General features: G+C 43.6%; 3 protein-coding genes across 8 annotated transcripts; 2 read left to right on the top strand and 1 right to left on the bottom strand.

Moving 5' to 3' along the window:
- The first annotated feature begins 242 nt into the window (after window positions 1–242).
- LOC109520484 (neuromedin-U receptor 1-like) lies at window positions 243–2,858 on the top strand. The gene is made up of 3 exons (XM_019877732.1): window positions 243–1,216; window positions 1,730–1,963; window positions 2,387–2,858. The coding sequence occupies exons 1-3, from the start codon at window positions 436–438 to the stop codon at window positions 2,737–2,739; spliced, it is 1,368 nt and encodes a 455-aa protein (XP_019733291.1). The 5' UTR covers window positions 243–435; the 3' UTR covers window positions 2,740–2,858.
- A 3,465-nt stretch (window positions 2,859–6,323) lies between these two features.
- On the bottom strand, window positions 6,324–12,423 carry cpdp (CPD photolyase). 2 transcript variants are annotated; one of them, XM_019877722.1, is made up of 10 exons: window positions 12,132–12,423; window positions 11,712–12,007; window positions 11,463–11,611; window positions 10,712–10,894; window positions 10,433–10,591; window positions 9,997–10,195; window positions 8,101–8,253; window positions 7,475–7,596; window positions 6,924–7,083; window positions 6,324–6,823 (listed from the first exon to the last, which is right to left on the bottom strand). In XM_019877722.1, exons 1-10 carry the CDS (start codon window positions 12,152–12,154, stop codon window positions 6,675–6,677), a joined length of 1,593 nt encoding a protein of 530 aa, XP_019733281.1. In that variant the 5' UTR covers window positions 12,155–12,423; the 3' UTR covers window positions 6,324–6,674. The 2 variants fall into 2 exon arrangements, with proteins under 2 accessions (XP_019733281.1, XP_019733282.1); XM_019877723.1 differs by having other exon boundaries at window positions 11,712–11,982; window positions 12,132–12,419.
- Window positions 12,424–12,506: 83 nt separating this feature from the next.
- LOC109520481 (UAP56-interacting factor) lies at window positions 12,507–15,990 on the top strand. 5 transcript variants are annotated; one of them, XM_019877725.1, is made up of 9 exons: window positions 12,507–12,722; window positions 13,001–13,135; window positions 13,217–13,341; window positions 14,146–14,294; window positions 14,415–14,481; window positions 14,571–14,626; window positions 15,243–15,317; window positions 15,394–15,520; window positions 15,657–15,990. In XM_019877725.1, exons 1-9 carry the CDS (start codon window positions 12,665–12,667, stop codon window positions 15,747–15,749), a joined length of 885 nt encoding a protein of 294 aa, XP_019733284.1. In that variant the 5' UTR covers window positions 12,507–12,664; the 3' UTR covers window positions 15,750–15,990. The 5 variants fall into 5 exon arrangements, with proteins under 5 accessions (XP_019733284.1, XP_019733286.1, XP_019733287.1 ...); XM_019877727.1 differs by having other exon boundaries at window positions 13,202–13,341; window positions 15,394–15,557; window positions 15,614–15,706; XM_019877726.1 differs by having other exon boundaries at window positions 12,508–12,722; window positions 13,202–13,341; window positions 14,179–14,294.
- The last annotated feature ends 1,774 nt before the right edge of the window (window positions 15,991–17,764 follow it).

Here is a 17,764-nt window from a genome sequence, read left to right as displayed (position 1 = left end):
GTCTTTGGGCAGTAGGCGGGGCACACGTTAAACCGGTCGCCAGCCAATCGCAGGGCACACAGAGACGAACGACCATTCGCGTTCACAATTACACCTTGGGACAATTTAGCGCTTTCCATTCACCTATGGTGTATGTTTTTAAAATGTGGGAGGAAACTGGAATACCCGGAGAAAAGCCACACAGGCACCGGGAGCTTGTATTCGAACCCTGCACCTGTGCACCGTGAGGCGGACGTGCTAACCAGTCGTCCACCGTGCCGCCCGTCATTATTTAGGTTTTATTTTATCTGTTAAACTACTTTGCATAAAATAATGCCAGTACATCCACATTGACCATCGACAAAAATAGAGCCTGAGATGTCTCGATTTATTGCCACTCCTTTTTGAACATGGAAAACTAGGTTGAAGTGATTCCTTGTCGAGTATTGATTTTCCATGTTCGAAATAAACATTTTTTTTCTTGAGCGACTCATTTGTGAAACTGTCTCCTCCTCATCTCCTCTGTTGGGAATGCAAGAACCCAACCCGGGCACGATGCCAGAACCGATCTGCTCCCATGCAAGTGCTCCCACGGTGAACATCTCGACCGATGTCGGCTGCCCCAGCGCCGCTCTCTTGTGTGGTCTAAACATCTCCCGTTTCTTGGAGAACGCCACCAAGCGGGACGTGGAAGAAATGTGCTTGAGCGAAGAGGAATACATGTCCATGGAACTGGGGCCCCCAAGGTCGCCGGTCTTCCTTCCCGTCTGCGTCACCTACCTGACCATCTTCACGGTGGGCGTCCTGGGCAATTCCCTCACCTGCGCGGTCATCTTGCGCTACAAAGTGATGCAGACGCCCACCAACTACTACCTTCTGAGCCTGGCTGTGTCCGACCTCCTGGTTCTGCTTCTGGGCATGCCGCTGGAACTCTACGAGATGTGGCAGAACTATCCGTTCCTGTTCGGGGAGGGGGGCTGCTACTTCAAAACCTTCCTGTTCGAGACGGTCTGCTTCGCCTCCATCCTCAATGTGACTGCCCTCAGCGTGGAGCGCTACATCGCCGTGGTGCACCCCCTCAAGGTCAAACACATGACCACGTCGGCTCACGTCAAGAGGGTGGTCTTGGCACTGTGGTCGCTCTCCATGCTGTGCTCCGTGCCCAACACCAGTCTGCACGGGATCGCGGTGCTGCCGCCGAGGTTTGGACGAGATTTCCCCCGCTCTGCCATCTGCCGTAAGTATGGAACTTCTCTCAGATGTCATCGGGCCCCGGTTTTGGTACAAGAGTTGAGTGAATGCGTGCCGGACCTCGCTGAGGCCGACCGGGGACCAGCCGGGCCGACGCAAGAAACATGCTCCAAAAGCTGCCTGGAGTCCAGGTTTCATTTGTAGAAAGTCTAGACAGAATGTGAGAAGGATGAGGGACCCTATCAGAACATGACGGGCCAAGAGGGTACTTTAGAGCATCTGTGCTAACCCACAGGCTGAACCATATCGTTCGCCATTGAGTCCCTGGAACTCACGGTCCGACACGTGAACCCTAAGAAAATTTAGCTAGAATTATTCGGGAAAAAAAAAATTGGGGAATGGTTTTGCCTTGGTCACCAGAAACATGTCAACCAATTCCAATAAAACCAGGAAATGCATTGTTCCATTCGTGTTCGAGGGCAGCAAGTTGGACAAAAACGATTGAATGATATAACAGTTGGCCGTATTCGATCCCTCATTGCTACGTTTCCATCCTCAGAGTTGGTCAAGCCCAAATGGATGTACAACCTGATCATCTTGATTTCCACGCTGGTCTTCTTCATCCTGCCCGTGCTGATCATCAGCATCCTCTACCTTCTTATCGGACTGCGGCTGCACAAGGAGAGGATGCTGAGCACGGTGGAGGACACGTGCAGCTTTGGACCAGAAAGCCTCCGCAGATCCCACAAGCAGAAACTGAACAAACGCAACCTTCAAGTCACCAAAATGTTGTGTAGGTGACATCATCAAGTTATTCCCGCCTTTTTACCATCTATTTGAGATGAGCAAATTCAGTTACTGTGATGGAAATGGAACAACTTTAACAATATACAGTAATCCATCCGGGCTGTTTCGTTGAACACAAACGTATATTTCTCTTGTATGGACACAGAGGTTTATTGCCCCTTCTGCCATTGAGTGGAAGAGCATCTCCTTCCTCTGCCTGTCACGATACGTCGCCGGCATAGACGGATAAACAAAGATACATTTTCAGAGCAATTGAGTGAGACACGCAGCCCGCTGATTTGGAATCCCCGTTGTAGCGATTCCGTTGAGGGAACTGAGCGCCGATCTCAGACGACTTTGGGTGAGAAGCGGGTTGATCATCTGCCGTCCCCTGTCTGAGAACCCTCCGTTTCATATCCCATCTGTCCAGGTGTGCTGGTGATCGTTTTTGGTCTGTGTTGGGCTCCCTTCCACGTGGACCGTCTGATGTGGAGTTTCATGGACACGTCGATCGAGGGGCACCTGCGGATCTTCGAGCACATCCACGTGGTCTCGGGCGTCTTCTTCTACCTGAGCGCCGCCATCAACCCCGTCCTCTACAACCTCATGTCCACGCGTTTCAGAGAACTGTTCCGACACATCTGGTGCCGCAGCGACACCTGGTCGCTGCGCTCCAGCTTAGCGATGACCGCGCGCGGCAGCTTGAGCCAGAAAGCGCGGCGAAGCGCCAGGTGGACTCGAACATCCACGTTGAAGCAAACTACATTCAACCGGGATGGTTGAATTATTCAGACGGCGGTTGCTTGGATGATAACTGAGCATGATTAAAATCACGTCGTGACCGTGGCAAGAGCAGAAAAACAGGATTGTGCTAATTGGCCGGGGGTTCTTGACTTTTTTTGGGGTCCAGGGAGCCCGTACGGGCGAGAAATCTTCCCATGGAAGCCCTCATAATCCTGACGTTAATTGAATTTAACTACCATGTGCAGCTGAATTGTATTTTGAAGGTTTCTGCTGATATATTCGTCACCTGTTAATAAAACGAAACTTCGCTTACATATCTGCACCGTCGCTGTGGTACGCTGCTTAAACTACCAACATATATTTGTTCCTGTCATTGATATTGAATTCAAATGTATTGTTTGTGTTGTACTGAGTAGCTAAAGCCTTTCCTATGCCACAATATTCCAGTCGCAGTTCTGTTCAATCTCGACAGTTTCACCTTTTGGCTTTAATGGTACCTTCTTCACAAAAAAAAAAAAGCCAAAGAAAAAGTGAAACACACTTGCGGGGTTGACTTTTGTTTCTTATTTTTCCAGTTTTGTGTCTAACTTGCAGCTTTCAGGGTCATTCAAATGTTATGTTGTCATTTGTAATTACCTCCAAAATTAACCAAAACACTATTGTGAAAATGAATTATTTCTGAGGAAATAAAAATATTCATTGAATTTATAGCACCTCTTGTGACATTTCTGGTTCTCTAATCATGGTTGCTTTGCATTGGATCCATCCATCCATTCATTATCCAAGCCACTTCTCACGGGCATGCCGGAATCTATCCCAGCCATCTTTGGGCAGTAGGCGGACTACATAGCCCCTGAATTGGTCACCGACCAATCGCAGGGCACACAGAGACGAACAACCATTCACGCTAACAATCACACCCAGGGGGAATTTAGAGTGTTCCATTAATCTGCCATGCATGTTTTTGGAATGTGGGAGGAAACCGGAGTACCCGGAGAAAACCCACGCAGGCACGCAGGGAGCTGGAATCTAACCCTGCACCTGTGCACTGTGAGGCCGACGTGCGAACCAGTCGATCAGCGTGCCGTCCGCCCGCCTTTTGTCCAAGCAAACATAAAATAAAGACAATCAAATGTGGAGTGAGGTGGATTGTTGCTCGTAAGAACAATACCGACAGCCATTGTCCTGATACAGTACATACACATAGGTTGTATTGAGTCATATTGATTTGAAAATCATTACCAACTCGTCTTGCAAAATCGTGCTCCTGTGCGACAATTGTTCTGGAGTTGAACTCTTGAAATGCAGCGTTTATTGAAATGTATCATGTTGTAAAATATCTGGAATGCAGTTCTTGAATGCGAATATCAATAACCTCTTGTTTTAATGACCGACAGCATATACGCGCTCATGCCTTGAATATCTGATTTTATGACCGCCCTTCTAAACATTGGTGCAGCTGGTGGGATAAAACAGCAGATTTATTGCTCCACGGGAAGCAGTTCTGCCTTAATGAGCCTTGGAACAAATTTTCATATTCATAGTGCAACCTGCTCCGGGATGAAAACGCCTCCTGCACAAAGCTGTTGAAACACGAGTTGCAAAAGGACTTAATTAAAAGTATTTTTGCATCAGGCAGTTTCTTTGCAACTTTCTGTGAGTCACAGTTTAGGTGTAGTGGAGCTATGATGGAAAAGCGGAAGGGACGTGAAGAAACACTCAAACATTATCATGAGTTTGTTTCGGTCAACACTAATCAGTATGCTGCATGCCAAGAAACGGACACAATTTGTATCACGGAACCCATCATTTGTCAGGGGCTTGCAAGCGGACTGAATCACAAAACTCACGACTGATTTTGTCAGTTCATGCTGCCAAAATGTGTCAAATGTGATTTGAAATTTAAAAACAAATTAGCCTCTGAAGATGTTTGCAAGGTGCAAAACCTTATAATAATAAACAATACATCTGAATGTGTCACAAGACCGATCAGTATTTGGATGTTGTTACTAAGCTCCGGCCGTCGCTTTTCATAGAGTAACATATCGAAGTTTATTGACTAAATTTACATTCATTGTTGTCCTCGAATGACCTGCACACCTGAAGATGAACAGAGAAACAAAAACATTCATACATCTATCCCTTTTCCCCACCTCTTATCCTCACTCGGGTCGTGCCGGAGCCTACCGCAGCTGTCTTAGAAAGGAAAATAATCCAGTAAACTCAATAGAGGAAAACAAGTGCTCCCCCCTGTCCCACTAATTTTGTCAAGCGATCCCCAAAGAAATGACAGCGATGATCCCATACAAACGCATCATTAATTCCCAGCAGCCTGAGCAAGGACAACCTCAATATATCTGGGTGACAATTTACGACCCCTCCCGAGAATCATAAAGGCACTCAGCATTGACTCTTCATACTCCATAAAACAGGAAGTAGACTGCTAACTAACAGATGGCCAACAACAATCACAAATACAGAGCTCAATGTCGTTTCTTATCAGTTTTGCCTTTTAAGCCTCTCAAACGTGCATTGAAGTGAATCTGTCGGGAGAAAATCGACTTGCAAGGTGACAATATTGCAATGTCAAAGGAATGGTCAACTTACATTTGGGTCAAATCAAGGATGAAACGTTGCTTCGCGTCACACTTCTCACGGGAGTTTGAACGGAGCTGCTTCATTTTTATAACAATGGAGGAAAAGTGTGTGTGTGTGTGGGGGGGGGGGTCACCTTCGACACAGAAACAAGTTTGAACCTGCTAGTTAATCAGGTGGCAGGTGCTAAATATTTGGCTAATGCTAACTGCTATCTTGGTTGACGGGACACCGAGTAGATGTCAACTTCTCTGCGTGCCCACAGACCGCAATGATTATTTTGTTCGCCATTTTTTCTTCGCGCAACTTGCACAGCTCGAGGTGTGTACGTGCTGTGTGTGACGTATGACGTAAATCCTCAACGCCGCCGCAACGCGACGTCCGTCTCGCGGTTGAACAATGACGTCAGTTGTGCCGCCCTGCAAGGATTTGCAGCTAGAAAAGCGAACTGCATCGACTCTCTACTTACACACGTCACGAGAATAGTTCTCTTTAGTTTGATCATAGAATTCGTCCGATTTCCGCTTTTCCGAAACTGCTCAGGCACAATCTGTGAGAGTACACTAGTTTCTAGTTGACGGAGTTAGTTTGCGATACAAGTTCAGTTCATACGCTCATATTAACGCTTTACTTCTTTTAGCCAACCCGACCGCGGCTGCACCAAAGGCCGACAGTGCGTGGATGGCGTCTTGCTAATTAGGGCAAAACAATATCTAGTCGGAAATGTTATGATTCAAAAAATAAAAACAGCCCCGAGTAGTTTTGTATTTGTAAGATAGCTGTTTATGAAACGTGTGCGGCTTGCTCAAAGGTCAAGGTTGCCCCCCTACACTCAGTGTCATTAATTAAGACTTTATTAAAGCGGAATGTAATTAGTGTTCACTAAAGCTCCTAATGTAACCGTGATGCAACTCACGATGTACAAATACACGTCGTAGGTGTTGGCAGACAGGCGAAGAGTATGTTTTGTTTCAAAATGTTCATTTTTTTGTTGTCATTACTTTTTCCACAAATAATTTAGACCAGTGAACAATAAACACAAAGTTTTTATCGTTTGTTTCAGAAAAACAGTTTTCCAACAGTAAAAACATACCCGATGAAAAATTATAGATACAGTCCTTTTTTCTTAAACCAGCACAAAATGTATTAGCATTAGTAATTATCAAAATTTGAAGTACTCCCTGATGCAGTACAGCTTCTTGTCATTTTATGACAGGTGGTCTCTTAACATCTTATGGTCCGTAAAACTATAGATACTCACACTTAGAATAAATGAAAATTAGTAGAAAAACCTCAGCACCAAAGGTTTTGACCAGCATGTCACAACATAGCTAGTAATAGCCAACAAACAGAAATAACAACAAAGAAGAGTATGCCTCTCAAAGACCTTTGGGACAGTATTTTTTCTCAAACTTGGGTACGTCAAACTTGCGAAGGCAGCCTTTGTAGTTCATGTAGCGGATCTTTCCAAAAACGTCTCTCTCTGCCCATCCTTGGTCGTGGATGCCACAAATAGACCACATACAACCTAAAGGTGGGGGCGAGACACAAACGAGCGGAATCAATAAAGGAGACCGTCATTGGCTTCACCAGATGAGTCCAAAAGAGCAAGTACAAATGTGGCGTACCCACAAATCCGTTGGGGTCCTGGCCATCAAGCTCATAGCGATCGTTGAGGTAGAGAGCGATGGAGAGCGCCTCCTCTGGCGAGCAAGTCCACTCGAGAATCTTTTTGGCCCAGTACATCCGCAGGAAGCCGTGCATCTTGCCCTCGGAGACCATCTGATACTAAAGCAAGGATGTTATATTGGGTGACTGAAACGCACGCGTGCACAATTCCAAGCGCGACTGTCATTTCTGTCAAAAACACAAAAAGTAGACTCTCCCACGCCCCATAAAAAGTGTGTTTAGCTTTTTCCATTCTTTAACCCTTTCAGGGACAGCGGTTACTACAGGGGACAGCTTATCATGTCATCAGGTTAAACGGTGCATGAAAGGGTTGCCAATCAACAGTCGAACAGAGGTTGATTTCAACCAAAACGGACATTTTTGACCAAAATGCTGAGAGGACAAGATTTCTGCTGGAAAAAAAAAAGGCAAGCAGAAGAGTAACCCGACTCTGTTGCGCTCGCTGTCCTTTCCATACTATTCTCCCCGTTGATTGAGGTCACCGTTCTACCTGGGCGGCATTCCACAGCTTGTCGTGCGTCTTGGCTCTCTCCAGTTGCTCTCGGGTGTACACATACGGCCTCTTGTCCTTGGCGTGATCCCTCAAGCTCTTTTGGGCCCACTCGTAAGCGCCTGGAAATATACCGCATCAAATAAATAATGAAATAGGAACATCAATAAATAAAAGGATGAGCCCGTACCCAATGGACTGACAATGGAGGAACTCATCCACCGCTTAAAAAGAGGCAAATTTAACAGATGAAAAACTTTTGAATAAGAAGGAATATCTATTCAATCCGAAAATTAAGTCAGAATGTGGATTTGTTTCTTTGCTTCTTCACCACATTTAAAAAAGAAAAAAAAAAACATGTCGTGAAAACATCACGGTTACATCTTAACTGATAAGAAATTCTAATGGCCATTAATTGGTTTTTAATGTTAAAAAAAAAAAACCTTGTCTGTATGAATTGTTCTTTTTTCGCATTCTGTTCTTCAGTATTCATTAGTTCCATCTTTCTGTGTCATCACGGGTGCCCTTTTTGGAGAGCGGCATGCCAAAATAAACACACACTCCACGTTTTCAAAGTCATCTTTTAGGCCGCCGTTGTGAACGAAACACAAAAGAGCTCAACTGACCCTCCACGCTGTCGTACTTGTCGTTGTAAAAGCAGAAGTTATCCGTCAGCTCTCTTCGCACCACCAGCTCTTCGATGAAGGACGCGACCGATTGACTGGCGTTCTTCCCGCCGCGCTGGACTTGCAGCGCCACACGCTGGGCAGACAGGTGTCCTGACAGCATCGGTCACAAAAAAAATGTATCATTCAGTCAGAGGTTTCAAGAGCAGAATGCAGTGAACCCCCACATTAGATTGCAGATTTTTAAGCGATCCTTTTTTTAGGGGGTTTTACAGATTTGCGCGCATTCAGTGTCGTGCCACGTTGTGCCACAACATGCCAGGCAGCACCGAGCTCTACTTGAAGACATGCAGCAGAGTACCATCGATACTAATGTCGGTTAGCCTGTCGATATGGTATCAACATGATGTTAGCATCGGGCTAGCAGACGTTGATCGGATGAAATGCTATGGTTTGGTTGAACATTTTAGTCTGTAAATGTTGCCATGTTGAATCCTCATTTATTCTGTGTGTCAGTTTTACAACTGCAAGGGACAAGAATGCTTGAAGCAAGCACTCTCGGTCTCTTCATCAGTAACTTTGGCAAGCGCGCCAGTGTTTTTATTTGCTCAAAATGATATTATACAAAAGTTTATTTCGAGAAACGAGAGGCACGAAGGAACTTTACTACTACAAGAAAAAAAAAGGATTTAAATAAGTTTAATTGTGTTTTAATACAATTAAATATGTTTACAAAGTGTGTGAGGGGTAAAACTAGAACAGATAAAAATACATTTCTATGGTCACTTTCTGCTAGATTTTTACCATTCGCAATTGGATCTGGAACATATCCCCCGCGGTAAAAAGGGGTTCAACAGTGCAATGGAAAACAAGGCCGTGCTTATGGCACATGGATGCACTTGCGTTTCTCCGTGATATACAACTGAGATCAATGGCTCTTGGGAGAAATCAATAGAAGAGCACTGTGACAAAAGCAATCCAGCGGTTCAAGGATAAGAGGCGGCAGCAGCATGATCGCGCGGGAAAGTGCCACACGGCCGCATTACGGATGGAGGAAGCGTAGAGCGACCGCAACTCGAGCCTAGCTTGAGATCCATTTACACAGAATGCGCTTTTATTGAGTGGGCCCCTTTGACAACCACTTAAAGCTCTGCGTGTAGCTGTTTCTTTTTTTTCCTTTTTTTTTGCACTTGGATTGGTTAAAAACAGACTTTTGAGTGGAAAAGTTCACTTTCAGTTTCATAATATATGTACAGTATGAACATGTGATCCCTGCGCATATTCCTTATTAGTGGATTTTTTTCCCAACCTGTCAGCCATTGCTCGCTGAAAAACTTACCTACTTGCAGTGACACTAGCATCGATGTTGCTGTAGTTTTAACCCTTGAAGCAATGGATATTTGAAGACAAATGGTGTGGCAACACATGTGGACAGACAATACCAAAAAAAAAAAAACCCCAACAACCCTGTATTTTAAGAACAAAGAAAATATTCTTGATGCTCGCCGGTGGCCAAGGCACACACACCAGAAGGCGCACCACAAAGCCCATTGAATTATGATCCAGAAACTTTTCAAATTTTGACATTCCATTAGCACATTACTGTAAGTGCTATCTTATGAATAACATGTTCCAAATTTTTTTTTGATGTGTGTTTTAGTCTGGAACGGATTAATGGCATTTCCATTCATTTCAAAGGGAAAAGTTGACTTGGCATCACTGTATGTGCATATCTTTATAATTTTGTTAATACGAGATATAAAGGGGTGCCTAAATAAACTATTTAAGAACCTTTATGTTAAGCAAGTATGATTACATTTCAAGCCATGGAAAACAATGTGTGCAAGCTTGAGTATGTAAGTGTTCCAAACATCTTTCTTCAGGGGTGCTACTCACCAAAGCGGATCCAAGGGGAGAGCTGGCTGAGCGCTGCAACGTTGGGGTCATTACGTTGAGTGCCAAACAGTTTGAGGCGAACGTCGATGAAGGATTCTAACATGACCATGCCCGACGTGGTGCCTGGTTGGGCCCACTCCGGCTCGCCCACGGTTCTGTCCACCTGTAGGGAGGCGATGGTTTTGGCCCAATCTACTGGCTGGGGGGGGATTAAAAAAGCATGACAGTGGTTTAGTGCTGTAATAACATCCACATCTGTGCAAAAAAAAAAATAAAAAACTTTATATTGGCCCGAGGCTACAGTGGAGAGGAGTAATTGCTGTTTTATTTTGGCTTGTTTCATTTGCGTTGGTCTCCATATGTAGATTATGCACGTTCCTGAAATGATACCGCATGATTTGTGCATTTCTGGGGACACTCCAGTTTCAGAACTTACTTTGGCATTTTTTGTTGAAGTGTAGGGGTGCTTCTCAACCACAGGGAAATCAGTGAGGAACTCTGGCAAAAGTTTGGTAATTTTGCTTCGGATTGTCCGGGCGGCATATTCAAGTTTAGGAGACGCTACCCAGCATGGAACAATATTGTGCGCATCAACCTGTAGAACAAAATCATGTGCCCAATTAAAATGGAAGTAAACCGGGTTGAGAAATTATTCCGGGATTTCCAGATCATCCAATTGCATTTATCGCTATAAAAGGTAAGCTTTTCCATTTACCTGAATGAGTGGAACATCATTTGGAAGAGCCTTTTTCACATCATCCAGCCACTTCAAAGGCTCCCTGAGGGGTGAGAAGTCCGTCACGACCGCCCCAAAGCCGCGCTCGGACACAAAGCCAGGCAGCACTTTGCCCGCGGAGCCGTGCAGCAAATGGAATTGGATGTCTAAAGATCTGCATTCCTGTTTGATGACAAAAATGGACGGTTTTAACTTGGCGCAGCCTGGGCATTTGGTCCCTTTGGATGGGGACTTACCCAACTACCTGTTAAAATGACCACTATCATGTCACAGTGATACCGTTGAAGGTGTGTTCTGCTAGTTTAAAATGAAAGTAGCAAGTTCTGTTCTGACCAAGCAATCAGAGGATGGAAAAATGCTGATGTCATCGATGTCTGGCCCTGTGAGGATGAATTTAAAACCCCATTGCTAATCTGGCTACAGTTACATGGGCCAGCATGACTGATTCTGAAGGCAGAGGGAACATGAAATGCAGATGGCAACGTATACACCCTCGGATTGGACAAAAAAAATTAATTCTTCATTCGTGTACAATGTACTGGAAGCAATGCAGCCAAGAGAAATGCGACTGAATCAAGGGAATAGACTGAATAGACCATTTCCTCTCTCAGTGACACCTACAAATGTTTTCAAAATGCCAAAAAAAAAAACCCAAAAAAACGTGCTTGGCTGAATTTACAATTTACTGTCTTAAATGATCCAGTCCTAAATATAAATTACATTTTGGTACCTTTTCAACTTCTTCCAGACCCTTCAGCATGAAGCTGTAATGTCTCAGTGTGGACAACTCGGATTTGGGGACAAACAAGCAGGCACAGATGTGCAGTGGCAGTTTCTTCTTCATGGCAAGGCGCTGGGCGTGGATCAACGCCCAGTTATCTAAAAAAAAAAAAAAAAAGATGTTGTGTCATTAAAATGACCAAAAGGAAGAGCTTAAGAATTTTTTTTTCCCCCTCAACGTAGGAGATCGTGCGTTCACCTTGTACTCTCTGGTCCCTCAGCATCCAATAAAGGACTCCTTCTGATTCCTCCTTTGCCTCTTGCATGTCTGATATAAATCGAACACGTTTCTTGTTGACTTTCATGTCCTTATTATCGGACCTGTGTTGTTTGACAAGGTCTTGCAGCCAGCCTGCTGCTTTCTCCTTCTTGACTTCCTTGGTGGAGGCCAACTTCTGCTGCTTGGTACTGGGCTCAGCAGCAGCTTTGGTTGCTTTGCGCTTCTTATCTGACATGATGGCAGCTAATGACTTGGTCGGGAAAGAGAAAAATGAGCTGTGAAATAAAGAAGAAGAAAAATGAGAAAACGGAATACAGTACGACAAAACACTACTTGCTGCAAGACAATGCCAAAGACATTCATTATAACCAATGAGTGCTCATTCGTGTTCGAACTTACGTCCTCGTAACACAATGCCTCATACACGGTGTAAAGGAGATAAAAAGAAAAAGACGCCAAAAATAATCTTTGTAATTCAACCGTACAGGACGAATCCACGTGAGTGGTTTGCGTTTACGCAAGTCTCACCAGGGGAAGACGTCAAAATTTTGTAACACTATGAGTCGCGTTCTATTTCATTTAAATCGGCTCCTAGTCATCAGCCAGAAAGTGAGAAAAGAAAATGGTTGGGGCCCGTACATTGGGATGGCTAGCTATCTCTCTAGCCTATTCGTAGTTAGCTATTCTGAGCTGAATGGGACGCGGCCAAACAGAAGGCCGCACCCACGTTCGGGTCGCCACGTGAAATACATTGTCCACAATGCAACAGTAAAGTTCGCGCATGCGTCGTCCAATTTATGTGAGTGGCTTGGGGAGGGTCCAGGACAACAATTTAGCTCGAAAGGTTCAGCGGAAACAAACGGCACGCCGTATTCGTGTTTGTCAGTTTTTACTTCATTATTTTTAAGCTTTTATCCGTGCTGCCAATCGGGATGAATAAACGTCATTATAAAAAGCCGTTGGTTCGCGATAAGGTGGACATGTCATTAGGTAAGGTCCTCAGCATGGACGTGTTAGCCTAAAAATGGATTATTGGTTGTTGCTGTCAGTCAGCTGGGTTCAGTTCAGTTACCTTCATTGACTCCAATGTTTACCGTTTAATTTCATTCTCCATTAGCCAGGTTAGTTTCACACACATCCAATTATATTAGACCAGCAAAAGAAAAAAAAAGTGCATACATTTTGTTGTTGATTGGATACACTTCCATGACTTTCTGTGACTCTTCCGGTCTCTGTTGCCATTGCTCTTTTGTTTTGTTATTTGCCAGATGACATAATTCGGTTGAATAAAAAAGAGCAACACACAAAAGGGAAACAACCCAACAAAAATCAACAAACACTCTGCCGGCGAAGGACTCCTCGAACACAAGGAAAAACGAAAATTCGTTCCAGAAACATAAACGGTATTTTACATTTCTTCATGTTGTTGCCTTGTCGACACGTTATGCATACCTATTAAAATGTTACAGGCGGTGTGTTCCAAGTTGGAGGGGGAGGAGCAGCAACTAAATTAAGACCTCGGGCCATCCCGGGTGTCCGGCGAATTCAGGGAGTTGTCACCGGTCTGGCAGCCCGGAGAAATGCGACCCTCCTCAGGCGACCTGCTCAGGTGACTTCGAACAGGACGTAACCTTATTCACATCCCTTCATCAATTAGATACAGTAGCAATAACTTGTATTTGCAAAAGCTGGGTGATTACTATTCACTTGGGATAAATTGGCAAGGACGGCCTGCTTTTTGGTGATTTTGCCATGTTACGTTGCAAGTTATTTATTTTTCTTTGCTTTGTGTTGTGAGCCAAAATTGAGAGGAAAAATTATAGTCTATGTATCATTATTACATTCCATAGCCAACAGGGGGCGATATAATAAAAAAATTAAAGTTGCACAGTAAGCGGCAGTAATAGTTGTATTTCACGTAGGGTGAAGAATATACAACTGTTAGTCTTGCTATATCATCTGTCTACATGTGTTGCTGCAACGTGTGTGTTCAAATATCCATTGCTTAAAGGGGAACAACACTGATGGCGTTTTGCATTATATTGTGTTAGCATTAAGCTATTGGAATGTTGAAAGGCAAAGTGATGTGGTTGTTTTAAATACATAACAGAATTTCAGGGCAAGTAAAATTGTCACTGTGAAGCTTCATGGCAGAGATTTTGCTTTGGCTTTTTTTCGCAATCAGAATGCGTTGACGCATTATTTCTTAAATCTTCGTAAACCTTACGACATACTCAATTAACAGAGATGGGAGAATTTTGCAACATTGAATGAACTTAAGTGCACCCATTTATGTTGAGCAATGTGCAGTGTATTAGTTGTATCTTAACAGATTACAATACACATTTAATTAAGTCTTATTGGGTTGTGGAAATGTTATTTAAAAAATGTATCTGTTTTTGTATATTTTTAGAGAACAAAACAAAAGCCCCAACCTTTTTTTCAATACACTCTGCGTGTTGAAGGAAAGGTTGGGGCTTCTGCTCTGTACAGAACCGCTGCCGTCACCAAGACGGACCCCAGTGGAACGCCAGTCAACAGACCATTTCAACAGCAACAACGGTGAGAAGACCTTTGCTACTCATCCTCAAAAGTTGATGAGAGGACAACTTGACTTCTTGGTTGTTTGACAAAATGAAAGTACATCGAATGGAATTAATTTTATGTGTTCCATTCACAAAGACATCTCCCTTGTGTGCATCAGACGGTTGCACGCCAGGCCACATTTCTTCATCACCGAGGACTCAAGGTGATGGGATGCGTGCGTCTGCTGATGAATCCAAGCATGTTGTGTCAGTGCCACAGTTTTGTAACTTCCTCTTTTTTGCTCTACGCCAGGTGCAAACTCTGGTACAGAAGCCAAATCCTCACAATCGTCCTGTTAGAACTCGCCCGTGAGTTGTTGTTTAATATCGTTGCTGTCAGGTGGAGTCCTCGCAATTCCAAAACTATGACTTATCGGGAAATAAAAACCAAAAAACAAACAAACAAACACTGCATCATTAAAGTTGATAGTAGGCCTTATATAGCCCATCCTACAATGTTGCGCATCAACACAACACATTCCCATAATCATGTTCAAATGCTAATTAAATATGCTCAAAAAAATCCTGACTTTATTTCACTGTCATTGATAGAATTTTTCATGACATGTTGCCACAGCCAGCTGTGCCCATTAAAATCTGCGCCAAGAACACCCATTAAATTGACAGAGGGTTTTCAACGTGTGTGTCTGCCACCATCGCCAGCCGGGTCAGCTCTGTGTTTGTTGCCAAAAAGTTGCGCTAAGCTCTATTTTTTGCTAAAAAAAAAAATATCAATGATGTCATCAATTAATCGTTGTCACATTTGTGTCAAATTTAATTAATCTTTTATCATTCGAAGCAGAATTTGGACGTAAGAGCTTTTCGCCAAAGGCTGTGTGCTGTGATTTGTCGAATGTACATGCAAGGATGCTCTGTCTGAGGTCATCAACAGCAAGGCTTATTTTCCCCCCCATTAATCCACTAGGTGGCGCACGTCTACAAGTAGCACCGGAGTTTTGACTGTATCCATCGACAACCCCACAGCCATGACTCAGCCTGAGTAAGACTGACAGGACACAAACAGAATGTGACACGCAGAAGGAATAAGAATTTTTGGACCTGCTTGCTCTCCGTAGGCCTCCTTCTGCCTGGACTCTGCATCCCGCGACGGCTCGCTTGGCCGCAAGTGACGTGGAAACTGCAGGGAAGAAAATACCGAAAGGAGTGCCTCTCCAATTTGACATCAACAGTGTTGGGAAACCAGTAAGTTTACAAAGCATAAGAACCTACGTACGACTGGGTCACTGCACTTTGGGGTGCTTTTTTTTTTTTTAAGGATGAAGCTAAAATTAACAGGATGAGCTAACATGTCACCCTTTATTTCCCCTTCTTCCAAAAGCAAACCTCAATGACCTTGAACGAGAGATTCCGCATCTTGAAAGAAGGACGTGCAAAAAAAAGTAAAGGCAACAGATTTGTTGTGGTGGACTAGATTTAAGGAGGAACTGCACATAAAAAAGAAAACGAGAGCTCGCAGAAGCAGCCCAACTCACCTTGACTTTCCCCTCAACAACAAGTTGTGTGTGTCAACTGAGAACAAAAAGCAACATAGACTTTTGATATTGTTGTATAGACAACAGTTGATGTTCCTGTTGCTTCTGTCAGAACCACAATGTACATGTTTTTTTTAAAAGAATGTTTTTGTAATTACTCAAAGGACATGCCTTCTCACGGTGTCATTTGACTCAACTTTATTGACAGAGATAACTATATTTAAAAACAACTACAGCGGAAGCGAATGACTACACATAAAGATAGAGCACAAATTATAATCTAAAAAAAATAAAATTGACTTTTCTAGTGAAAATATACTTTGGGGGAAAAAAAATTGGAACACTCCTGCTATATATATTAGCATTAGCACAGTGAAGTAGTGGTTATGATGTGTGCGTAATGTTAGAGAGGTTGTGGGCTGAGGCCCTTCTGTGTGGAGTTGGCATGTTTTCCTCACAAGTACCACCTTCATCAGTCCACGAATGTGCACGAGAGTCTTCGGACCCTTCGTGACAGACAGACAGAAAAGAGATTAAAAATGATCTGATTAGAGGGACTTTGTCCGTAGAACCTCTATGTGGTTGTTGAGCACAAATATTCAATTAAGTTACTAACTAGTCAAACAGGCGACAAACAAAAAAGCAAACTTGTCTGGAATTTGAATATTGCTTTTATTTAAATACAATAAAATTTGCAATGTAACAAAACTATTGGCATATGAAATTCAAACATCATTTCAATGAACAAAACATGGCTCACTTCATTTTGTGTGACTAGTGTCCGTAAACACCAGCATTTATTTTTCTCACTGCTGACGCCAACTCTGCTGTGATTGAACCTCTTTTACCCCCAAGCCACCCCACTTACACTGTTCACAGACTGACTTACAATAAGAGTGCTGAATAAAAATGAGGTAAGAAAGTGGTTTGAAGGTTACAGAACATGCTGAATGGCAACAAAAATATTTTGTGATGGCGTCACAAGAAGAAAAAGAGAAAATACACTACGAGGAAAAAGGTAGGGATATTGGACTTTGCGATGGTGTGTGTGTGTGTGTGGGGGGGGTTCTGGATGAATCTAAAATGCACTAGATCCTTTTCAGATGAACCTAATTTCAACGTAACGTTTGAATGCACTCAGTCCACTTGCCTTTCGGAGACTGGAAGAGTCACAGAAAGCATTGAAGTGGCCCGTTCTGGGAAGTCATCATGGCTTTGCACGAAAGCCTATTCTAAGAGTTTGGTGGTCATATTAGGCTTTCGGATGCACGGTTCGTCAAGAGCAGATCTTGTTTTGCGAAACTGGCCCCATCTTGTCAGCGGCCACTGAGCTTCCAGTGACATCAACAGGTTGCAACAGAGAGAGCGGAAGAGGCAGAGTGTGACAGAAAGGGAATTTTTGATCCATCCTGAAATTTCACCGGAAATCCCAATTATTTTTCCAAATAGTGTTCATGTGTGCCATTAGGAAAAAAAAAATTGAAGTGACAGATTTTTCCATCTTTGGTTACAAAGTAGGTTGAATGATTTCACAGCTTTCCCTTCAGCCCTGCGGCCAAGTGAAGGTGGGGAGGTGCGGCAAAACCATCTCAGTTTTCGCCGACGACTTCGGAATCAAGACGCCTCCTCCGGGGCACCGGATCAGATTTGATATCAGCAGATGAGCAGTCACCTATCGAGGCTTTTTAAGATTTGATAACATACATTCATACTGAGTCTTGTTCACTTGAAATTGGCAAGGGCAGCATGAAATCTGAGTTAGTGTTTCACGTTTGTCAGAATTCCATGTTGCTTTTCGGTTTGTTTTTTTCACGACTATAAGTGAGCGCAGGGGTTCTCAAACTTTCTGTGGCCAGGGGAAATTTTTTTCCAAGGATCCTCTCATCATCATAACACCAATTAAACATAACGACCATACGTAGCCATAAATTAGTGATTCGCTACCAGTGTGCCA

This window comes from Hippocampus comes, unplaced genomic scaffold, assembly GCF_001891065.2.
Source record: "Hippocampus comes isolate QL1 unplaced genomic scaffold, H_comes_QL1_v1.1 scaffold317, whole genome shotgun sequence".
In the NCBI taxonomy this organism is placed as follows: Eukaryota; Metazoa; Chordata; class Actinopteri; order Syngnathiformes; family Syngnathidae; genus Hippocampus; species Hippocampus comes.
This window is presented reverse-complemented; position numbering and strand designations above follow the sequence as displayed.

What these genes read in the sequence shown, in the direction of transcription:
- LOC109520484 (XM_019877732.1), top strand. Translation starts at nt 436, where the DNA reads ATGTTCGAAATAAACATTTTTTTTCTTGAGCGACTCATTTGTGAAACT. An exon ending in CCCCCGCTCTGCCATCTGCC is followed by an intron (nt 1,217 to 1,729) that starts GTAAGTATGGAA and finishes TTCCATCCTCAG; the next exon opens with AGTTGGTCAAGCCCAAATGG. An exon ending in TCAAGTCACCAAAATGTTGT is followed by an intron (nt 1,964 to 2,386) that starts GTAGGTGACATC and finishes CCATCTGTCCAG; the next exon opens with GTGTGCTGGTGATCGTTTTT.
- LOC109520481 (XM_019877724.1), top strand. Translation starts at nt 12,665, where the DNA reads ATGAATAAACGTCATTATAAAAAGCCGTTGGTTCGCGATAAGGTGGAC. An exon ending in TCCTCAGGCGACCTGCTCAG is followed by an intron (nt 13,342 to 14,145) that starts GTGACTTCGAAC and finishes GTATATTTTTAG; the next exon opens with AGAACAAAACAAAAGCCCCA. An exon ending in CCATTTCAACAGCAACAACG is followed by an intron (nt 14,295 to 14,414) that starts GTGAGAAGACCT and finishes CCATTCACAAAG; the next exon opens with ACATCTCCCTTGTGTGCATC.
- cpdp (XM_019877722.1), bottom strand. Translation starts at nt 12,154, where the DNA reads ATGAGGCATTGTGTTACGAGGAC. An exon ending in CTCCCCTTGGATCCGCTTTG is followed by an intron (nt 8,254 to 9,996) that starts GTGAGTAGCACC and finishes CGATGCTGTCAG; the next exon opens with GACACCTGTCTGCCCAGCGT. An exon ending in CAAGTACGACAGCGTGGAGG is followed by an intron (nt 7,597 to 8,100) that starts GTCAGTTGAGCT and finishes GTATATTTCCAG; the next exon opens with GCGCTTACGAGTGGGCCCAA.